Source organism: Delphinus delphis, chromosome 9 (genome assembly GCF_949987515.2).
Source record: "Delphinus delphis chromosome 9, mDelDel1.2, whole genome shotgun sequence".
Classification (NCBI taxonomy): domain Eukaryota; kingdom Metazoa; phylum Chordata; class Mammalia; order Artiodactyla; family Delphinidae; genus Delphinus; species Delphinus delphis.
In genome coordinates this window covers 95,016,677-95,026,986 of record NC_082691.1, presented here as the reverse complement: position 1 = coordinate 95,026,986, position 10,310 = coordinate 95,016,677, and the positions used below count along the sequence as shown (strand labels likewise).

Below are 10,310 nucleotides of genomic sequence, written 5' to 3'. Positions count from 1 at the left end.
GGATTCCTGTGTGGAGGTGTGTGGTCCGGATTCTGTGATGGAGGAGGCCCTCGAAGCATGTATCCTTGTTAATTTTTCAGATCCTCTCCATTGTCTGATGGAGGAAGAACACTGAGGGTCAAAAGATTATCAGCTCTGTCACTCACACTGGAAGAAAGAACTCTAGGATTAGAGATTTTGGTCCCCTCCCTAAGGAGCAGCCAGCAAATGACACCAGCTCCCTCCACCAGGACAAGCCAGGTAGAGACGCCTCCAGGGGGCTGCGTGTCTTATGGGTGTCTGTGACCTAAGGAAATAATGCAAAGAGCACCATCCCGGGGGCAGGGCCCCTATGGCCTCGAAGTTAGCTCTGCCGCCGACGGGATGGGAGTTCGGGCACTACACATGTTACTCCCTGATGTTCCCATTTCCTCATCAAAAAATTAAGTGGACTGGAATGTTTGGAAAATCAAGCGGATCTAAAGTTCCTTTTCACTCTGGTGTTCTGATATTTTAATATTCCTCTGCGTTTCTTCTGTTTGCCTCGTACCAAAGAGCTTGCCAGCGGGGAAGTTGGCCAAGACTCCAGTGGAGGGTCCCCGAAGGTGACTTCTCCAAATGGCAATCTGTGGGAGGAAGGGCAACATGCAGAGTACCCCAAAGGCAAATTCACATTTATTCCCCCTTTTCTCCCTCTCCTTCCCCTCCTCCGCCTCTTTGCTCCTCCCCAGCGACGTGCAGAAACTTGCAGCTGCCCCAGACGTGCCCATCTGGAAAGCTGATTATGACTCCTTCACCTCTACATGTCCTTCCAGGGATTAGTAGTAAAGACTCCTCCAGGAGATGGAGACCATAGCCTTCCCCTCCGCATCTCCCAACACCTCCTCTCCTCCTGCACTGTAGGGAGGCTGGAAGGCAGGGCCACTTGGAGTCCCACTCCCTGTCTGTGCATCACTTCTATATAGAGACAAAATAGAAAATGCCCGTAAGAAGTTGGGGTGAGGGACATGTGCCAGAGGCCAGAGCGCTCAGTAAGAACATCCAAGGATACAGGGATGGTGGGGGCAGAAAGGGAGAGAACGGAAGGAGGGAGAGAGAAATAGAGGGAGAGGCAGGAAGAAATAAAACCTCCTTGATTCTGCAGGGTCCCCATGGGTAGGACACTGGTATTGGGTCAGGAGGGAGGAGACTGAGTGATTCATTCCCAAGAATTTCACGCCAGGTCCCTACTCCAGGGCAAGGGCAACCTTCTCTGGGCACCTTACGCCTCCAAGTTGTGTAAGTGGTACCACTCTGAACCCAGAGATAATGAGATCAGAAGAGCCCCAGTCTGTCCCTCCCCCGTGGCACGGTACCTAGCACAGGCAGAGGTACATATAAGTCCATACTTCTTGAATGTCCATCTAAGGAGAGATGCTTCAGACCCCAGGAGCCATGGCCTGTGCCCTTCTCTTTCGGCTTCTCCTACTTACGGCCCTGCCGACCTCCTCTCAAGGCAACCACCTGGGCCTCACATCACGTCTGCGTTATTCCATGTTCCTAGATCCTTCTAATGTTACTTTCCTGCACTGGGACTTTGACCTTGAGGCTGACGTCGTCACTTTTGAGCTCCAGGTCCAGACAGCTGGCTGGGTGGGCCTGGGTATCACAAATAGCTACACCATGGTGGGAAGCAATCTGGTTGTTGGAGGAGTCTCGCCGGACGGCAATGTCTATTTCTCAGTGAGTGTGAGGGTGACTCCCTCCCGTGAGGGTCTCTTGCTGGGTGGAGGGTGGCTCTGAGTCCAGGAAGGATCCACATTTTCCAAACACATCCAGGCCCAGAGCACCAACTGATGGCTGACCTCTCCCTACAGAAATGGTCCATTGGAGAGTTTGAATCTAGGTCTTCCAGACTGCATGTCTCTAAGTTGCCAAGGGAATGGAGCCATTGGACTGAAAGAGAGAGAGTCCTGGACCACAGTCTCGGTGCAGGTCACTGGGGGAAGAGTCAAAGCTGTTTGGTACACAGTCCTCATCTTCAGTTACCTTTAGGATCAGTCAAATAGACCACAACATAAAATAATCTAACAACATCAGCACCTGCAACAATAATAGCTTAAAACTGTTACTCATTTTTGGTTAAGCAGCCATTGGTCCAAATTCTTTGCACATTAAACCTCACAGCATCACCATGAGGTTTCTTCCCCCATTTTACAGATGAAGACGCAGCTCACCTGTCTCCCAGTCTCACTCAATCTGAACTTCATTTATATGGCGAAGTGCCCATGTTAAGAGCCCCATGAGAAGAGGAATAGCGTAGACAGTTCAGAGAATAAGTGAGCTTTTAAGACTTGAGGATACAGGAATATTAGGATTTATGGAGATGAGATTTGAAATGGGAGAAGCAAAGCAAGGTCAAGTGGTTAAACTCCATCACTGTCCATCCCTCTTCCCCACGAATCCCCCCTTGATGCCATGCTCTGTCCTAGGAGCAAATTATAATACAGAGCTGGGTTCTGCTAATTTGGTACTTTATTGGGGCTAAATGGACCCAGACTACTCTGAACCCGTGACCACGTAGGGCTCCTGGTTCTTACCCCTTCACCTTTCCTGGACCCTAGAATCAGCACCTGGTGGATGAAGACGCTCTGGAGGAGGGAGCCAGGACGCAGAGCTGCAGGCACTGACAGAAGACACCATCTATACCACCATGTGCTTCTCCAGGCCCTTCTGCTCCTGTGACCCTCAAGACCAAGATATCACGGTAAAAGAGGGAGGAGAGAGGAGCATTTGCTCACAAGCAGCCTTCCTTCTAGGAGGTGAAGTCACCCCCAACCTGGAATGGCCATGCCTGTCAGGCAGCCAGTCTTGGTTCCAGGGCCCTCGTCTCTCTCAGCCTTCCCAGGCACGGCCCCAATCCTGCCGCCTCTGATTCCACCAGCCCTCTACAGGTGGCCTCCCACTGACTCAGCCCCATGCCACCCTCCCTAGTGTCCCCTCCTGAAGAACCTTGTCTGATCTTGAACTTCAGTGTCATGAACCAGATGTGGACACAGGCTCAGACAGGGGACATGAGAGGGGGTGTGACTTACTCAACATCTCCAGCAAGTCAGCCTCTAGGCAGAACTGGAACCTGACTAGTTCTGACCCCCAGTCTGAAGTGTTCTCCTTTCTGAAACCGCTAGGTGGCATTTTGGGGGGCTCCAAGGAGCTCTGGTTCTTTATGTCTCAGTGCAGAAAGAATCCAGGGAGACGCAAAGTGATAGATAAGAAGTGAGTTATTAGAATAGGAAGCTTGTGAGGCTTATATCAGGTGGGTGAGAGGGTGCTGCCCCAGAGAACTTAGTGGTCTACAGTTTTACAATCAAAGGAAAACTGGGGAGGGGGAGAAGACCAACTTCTTCCTCATTCTTGAGTAGACACAAGCTTCCATCATCAGCTCTGCCTCCAGGTTGGGCAGGGGAGTTTTCTTGTCCCAACATGATCAAGCCAGGACTGTCGTGGTACTACGGAAAAATTATTTCAGGTCTCAGTACAGTGAGGGTCTTTCACTTTGACATGTCACCTTTCCATAAATTATTGTTTTCTATGTGTGCAGAGAGCATGTCCTAGGGGTCATTAACTTACTGAGCTCACTGGGAAGGATATGGGTCTCATGTCACCATTGTTTTATTGTTTGGGGGCATGTCTCACGCTTCTGTTGCATGGTTTTGTTGCTAAGCAAGCCTGCTTGGTTTTGTGGTTAAGTAAACCTGCTTTCTTGAGTGATCATTAACTTACAGGGGTCCGCCATACTTTTTTCTCTACTTACAATCCCCTTGTGGTATTAACTATTTAATCACCTAGTTTGTCCCTTCACTCTGTCCCAGTAAGTTCCACTGTGTCGATGTGAGCAAGTGGCTTGTGTCAGTGGTTGGGTGTGGGTGTGTGCAAAGTGCTGCTCGTGGGCTGCAGTACCTCGATGCCCCCAGAGTGACACTGTGAGGGTGCTTGCCACCTACGGCCCAGATGACACTCTGAAGCTGGATCGGGAGCGTACTTTTGTGAGTCCATCTACAAATTGTCCACCCCGATGATCTCGATGTCCCCGAGGACACCATCATCCATGACTTGGAGATCACTGATGTAAGGCCCCTCCTCCCCACCCAGCCGCCTCCAGCCACTGCCCACCTTCGTCTCAATCCAGACCTTCCTCTTGCACCCAATATTCAGTATGTTCCTGGAACTGAGGTTCCTCTGACTCCCCTTGGTCCCCCGAGGATGGTCAAACTGGCTCTCAAGTGGCCGCCCTTCCCCGACCTGTCCCTTCCCCTGCTTCTCCAGGAGACTCCCTACCACCTGCTCAGCCTCTGTGTGTCCTTCTCCAGTTCTTCATCCCAGAGGATGACACCACGTACGCCTGCACCTTCCTCCCTCTCTACATTGTTAGCAAGAAGCACCGTATCTACAAGGTACCATGAAACAGACTTCAGGACATTGTCAAGGTGGTTGAGACAGGCAGTGGGCATGGCTGACTCTGAAGAGATGGTGTTCAGAAAACTGCTGGGAGGATGAAGGAGGGAGGTGGTCAGGAGAACACGGGGGCCAGGCCAGGTTTGGTGGAGGTGGCAGTTTCACGATTTCCCGAGCCCAGAACTACAGCTCCCAGCACTGTTTTATTCACGCCCCACAGTGCAGCAGCGATTTTGATGACGGTCATTGGTTAATAAGTGTTTGCAAAGAACAAAGTATAAGTCCTGTCCTGGGCCCAGAATTGTGTTCTCTTAGCCCAGGAGGAGGTGCAGGCTGGGGAGACGTGGCCAAAGGCTGTCAAGTCGGGAAAGTCTGGCTAGAGGAAACTCAAGTCGGTCATCTGACTTCACATTTGAGTGATTTCAATTTTGATCAAATAAATAAAAGTGTGACCTTACAATGAGTGGCAAATGTGTGGGAGCCATTGTTTTCTTTAGAGACTGAATCCAACAAGGCATGATCACATGCTCAAATATAGAGAACTGACGAGGTTATTACGGGAAAGTAGAAAGTCTTGGGATGTTCCCGGCTGGATCAAGTGTGTTGTGCTATCAGGAAGGGATTTTAAAAGGGTGAGGGCTGAGTGAGGAGTCAGACTGAGTGCAGGGGAAATGATAGGTTGGGGAAGGAAAAAAAAACAGAGGAAACAGAAGAGAAAGAGAGAGAAGTGGGGACGGGCATAGTTTTATTTGGGGGAAAGGAATAGGGGGGATAAGAACATGGCCCAGAAGATCTTGACCACACTCTGTCCTGCATCCCCCGCCCAGTTTGAGCCCAAGTTGGTCCATCACAAGGAGACGACGGTGCACCACATCCTGGTGTACCGCCTGCGGCAACACCAGTGCTCTGCCCAAGGGCATCAGCGACTGCTACGGGGCCGACCCCGCCTCCTCCCTCTGCTCACAGGTCATCGTGGGCTGGGCTGTCGGGGACACAGTGAGTCGTGTGATGAGAGAAATCAGCCGCTAAGGGGACACGTGTGGTTGGGCAACTGGGATTGTTGGATTGATGGAAGGTGGGGAAACGGGAGGGCTGGGACGAGGGCCAAAAGACAAGGGCAGGCCCGGGTCCCTGCACCTACTTCCCAGCCATTCTTGCCGCCAAATCACCCTCCATCCAACAGAGTTACCAGTTTCCAGGTGACGTGGGTATCTCTACTGGGATGGCTTTGGACCCCCAGTGGGTCCGACTGGAGATTCACTACAGCAGTTTGCACAGTCTTCCTGGTGAGCGCCTAGAGCATTTACGGGAGAGCCGCGGTGAGGCTGGCTGAGCCCTCTAGGTGTCGGGAAGGGGTGCAGGATGCACGCCTGCGTCTTCTGCTGGCAGCGCCCCCCCGCCCCCCCCCCCCCACTTTCCCAGGGCCTCTTCCTCCCCACCGTGCGACACGGTCTCCTGCATCCTGTGATTGGTCCTTCCTGCACCAGGTGTATACGGCTCCTCGGGGATTCGAGTGTACTACACGGCGCAGCTACGCAAATATGACATGGGTGTCCTGCAGCTGGGCTTCTGCACTTTGCCCATCCACTTCATACCCCCGGGTGCCGAGTCCTTCGCGTCCTATGGGCTGTGTAAGGCAGAGAAGTTTGACGAGGTGAAGCTGGGAGGCACCCCTCCTCCCCTGAGCTTCCCAGTTCCCCATCGCAAATCTGCTGTGACCCACAAGGCACAGCTTGAGCCCCAGATTTGGAGAATGACCACTGCCTGGTGCTCAGGAAAATCGCTCACCTGAATGGGGCGGGGGAGCCAGGAGGCAGGGCTGCGGGGCAGGAAGAGGGGCCAGGAGGTCCAGTAGGGACTAAAGGGGTGTGTCTCAGTCATAAGATGAAGGTGTCAGATGTGAAAGGAGGAAACCGAGGAGCGGGGCCAGACGAGAGTTCCTGACAAGCCAGGTGGTCTCCTCCCTGCCACAGATGAACGGGGCCCCGGTGCCTGACATCCAGGTCTGCGGCTACCTGTTCCACACCCACTTGGCTGGCCGCACTCTGCAGGCCGTGCAATACAGGTAAGGAAGACACGGATTGGAAGCTCTCCCTTCTGTATTTGGAAATAAATGTTAGCAATAATTATTTATTCTGTGGCATGACGTTATGCTCAGTTGGGAGTAGGAGAAGCTAGAACTATCCCTATAGTAGTGACGACAGGAATATGACAGTGGAGGGAGCTTTTTCATTTTACGGGCAATCTGTGCCCACAGAATGACTGCACACGCTGCTTCTTTGTTGATAGACCCCCTCCCTGCTTCATCCTCTCCTTATTCCTGTCCCCTCCCCTTGTCCCCCTCCAGAAATGGAACACAACGCCAAACAATCTGGAAAGATGATACCTATGACTTGAATCTGCAGGAGACTTGAGATTTACCTTCTTGAGTGGCCATCAAGCCAGTGGGAGCCTGGGGGGAGGCATGGCTGGCATTGGGGGAAGGCAGGGTCAGCACTCACTACTGTTAGCCAAGAGGACTGTACCAGTCCCTCTGTGTCTTACTTTGAGCCTTTGTTTCGCTCTGCACAGGGAGATGAATTGTTGGTAGGGTGTCACTATCAGACGCTGGACCACGACTCCTTGACTTTTGTAAGTACCTCTCTCCCCATCGTGGTCAATGACAGTAGCCTCAGAATAGAGCCCCATCCCTGGCCTTGGCCATCACGTGACTCAGATTATTCCAGCTGAAGCCCCTTTCTTTCTCCAATGGTATTACCCAGGCACATGGGGCTTCATGCTCTCGCATCCCCATGACTGTAAGATGGGTACAAGGATTCCCGTTTTCTCTGTCAACGACCCACTAAGATTATGAAAGGAAAGCATGTGATAGTGTCTAAGAGCGTGGACTCTGGGCCTGATCGCCTGGGTCTGAATGTCAACATGATCATTAATAACTTTATAACCTTAGACAAATTATTCAGATTCCTTGTGTCTCAGTTTCCTAATTCTCAAAAGAATTAATACTATCTATCTCATAAGATTTAGGGGAGAGTTGATTAACACGCCTAAAACATCTAGATCATTGCCCGACTTTTAGTAGATTGTCAGAGTTAGCTATTATTATTATGGTCACAAGGAACCCATATTTTGTGTGTCAGGAATGTCTCAGTGTCTGTAGGATTCAAAATGGATTGCATGCTTCCAAGGAAGAAAATACAGCCATACAAATGATTACAACACAAGTTAGAAAGTAAAATACACCGTAAGAGAAGAATGGGGAAAACGCACTAGGGGAATTCACAGGGGAACAAAATCATCAGGTCCTATTACAGTGACCTGAACATGTGACATATTTGAGTGGGTCCTGCTTTTGACATGTAGAGATGGGGAATTCCAGGGAAGCTAAAAGGGAGTGGCTTTTTTGGGAAACTCGGTATGTTATCTCATCTTCTCAACCATCTTTTCTCAAACCAGGGCAATAGCAATGGAAATGTAGAGGATGGGGAAGATACGTGGGATATTTCTTTGGAAATAATATCAATAATTGTCCACCAGTTAGAAACACAGGAGGAGAAAGCAAATGTGGTGAGAAGTAGTAAATAACAATTAGTGAGCTGGCTCAAGGTTAAGGGAAAAGGAAAACAGTCTCATTGGTAGAATGATCACCTAATCTAGTTTCTGCCTACCTTGTTCCTCTCTCTCTGCATGCCTGTGTATCTCTGTCTCTCCATCTCTCTCTCTCTCTCTTCTTCTCCAGGGGGGTCCCAGCACCGTTAATGAGATGTGCCTCATCTTTCTCTTCTACTATATCCGAAACAACATCTCCAGCTGCATGGGGTATGCTGACATCATCTACGTGGCCCATGTGCTGGGGGAGGAGGCATCAGAGTGAGTCATCCTGAAAGATAAGACCCTTAAGAGTGACCTCTAGAAGTCAGATCACTTGTGTACAAAGTATTTGTCTGCCTTTTTCTCATGCACTACCTGATTCAAAGACTGTTTACTTTCAAGTAGTGACCCTTAATTACTTGGGACTAAGGGGCCTCCCTGAGACTGATGAAAGCGCTGAAACTCCTTTCCAAGAAAAATGCACATCTTTGCAGACACATCCTATTTCACATATAATTTCAGGACATTTATAGTTTCCCTGAAGTCACCCTATCAACCTTCTTGGACTTCATGGCCCCCAGATTAAGAAACACTTCTTTAAAGAGTCAGAACTTTCTTTTTTTTTTTTTTTTTTTTTGCGGTACGCGGGCCTCTCACTGTTGTGGCCTCTCCTGTTGCTGAGCACAGGCTCCGGACGCGCAGGCTCAGCGGCCATGGCTCACAGGCCCAGCCGCTCCGCGGCATGTGGGATCTTCCCGGACCGGGGCACGAACCCGCGTCCCCTGCACTGGCAGGTGGACTCTCAACCACTGCGCCACCAGGGAAGTCCAGAACTTTCTCTTTTTCACTTTTAAAAATCCTCTTCTCTGAGCTCTGATGATATTTCTCCTGCCAAGCTCACAGTTGTGCCATTGAGTTGTAAGACATTCCTTATGGTTTATGCCAACATGGAACTGATGCTAACAAAAGTGAGGCTATTTTATACACATTTTGTCAAAGCTTTCAGTCAACCCTAAACTACTGTCTGTTCTTCCTGCCCATGACAGTTCCATGGAGGGCATGATGGCCATGAACAATGTGGAATGGACTCCGGAGAACATTAAAAAGGCTGAGAAGGCCTGCGAGGAGGCCCAGCAGATGGTGATAATAAAGACCATTGACATAAGTGTCCCAGGAGACACCACCCTCCCAGGGTTAGGGATGGAGGGGAGTGGGAGGGTACTGGACGAGGCTGGAAAAGAGAAGAATGAGGGGTATGAATGCCAATGGCAGGAACGCTGGGTCAAAGAAGGAGAAGCTGAGGGAGCAGAAAGAGCACTGATGTTGCTGTGGGTGTGGATGGTAGTCTCCCATCTAGCCTGTGAGGCTGCAAGTCCTGGGGATGACCAAGTAAGGTCTTAGGAGAGGAAAGGAGGTGGGGATGCTTCCACCTTCACCCATTTTCTCCCTTCTCCTGCAGGAACTAGTGGAAAACAGAACAGGCTGGATTCCGGGAATCATCCCTGCTCCCCGGGGTCCTTGCTTAGAGTCCTCCAGAGGCAAAGTGGAGCCCCAGGACAGAACCCCTGTAGGCTTCAGGGCTGCCCCCATGGCCCTCTCGGGCTCCAGCGCTGCCACACCAAGGCGCCCCCCCCGACTGCCCTCTTGTTTGGGCAGGGGGCCGTGTCTTGGCTCCTAGCCACCCTGCGGGCTGGAGCCTGATACCGTTTCCTCATGCCACATACTCAGGCCCCTCCCTGCTCAGGCCTCCCCTTATCACCAAACACAGAAACTCCCTCTGCTTTGGCCCCCAAAGTCCTCCATCTGTGCCCTTCTCATGACTTCGGCCATGAACCTGCAGGCTTGGGCGTGACACAGAGTCCCTAAAGCCTTTCCCGTGACGAGCTCGGCAATCCATCCTTTAAAGCTTTAGAAGCATTGGTGGGACCACACATTTTCTAACAAAATCTAGATTCAAGGCTGGGTGAGGTGATGGGTCTCTGAGCAGTCCAGTGCCCCAGCTTGACTGAGGGGATGCCGCGTGGGGAGGAGGGGGCTTGAATGCAGAGGCGGGAGCCCTGTAACCCCTCCTCAGCCCATGCTGGCCTTGGAGCGGCTCCGGTTTCTCTTTTCTTCTGACATTTTTGTCCAACCCTCCCTGTGAGGCAGAGACAGCAAGCCACATGTGTGATTTGCAGTAAAGGAAGGTGCTCTGTTTACAAGGAACAAAGCTCAAGACACCAAGTTAAATAGAATTCACCTTGATTCCTGTTGCCATCTCTTTCCTTTGAGCCTCCGGTCCAGGAGAGACAGCTGGGAGGTCTCTT

The 10,310-nt window shown here is 51.1% G+C and overlaps 1 protein-coding gene across 1 annotated transcript; it reads left to right on the top strand.

Moving 5' to 3' along the window:
- Positions 1-1,413: 1,413 nt before the first annotated feature.
- Positions 1,414-9,682, top strand: LOC132430549 (putative DBH-like monooxygenase protein 2). The gene is given in 16 exon segments (XM_060019806.2): positions 1,414-1,701; positions 2,583-2,613; positions 2,616-2,725; positions 3,933-4,012; positions 4,014-4,086; positions 4,329-4,412; positions 5,241-5,297; positions 5,299-5,409; positions 5,597-5,699; positions 5,901-6,067; positions 6,387-6,478; positions 6,761-6,857; positions 6,985-7,044; positions 8,153-8,283; positions 9,051-9,171; positions 9,464-9,682. Coding segments are annotated over 16 exon segments (1,824 nt in total).
- The last annotated feature ends 628 nt before the right edge of the window (positions 9,683-10,310 follow it).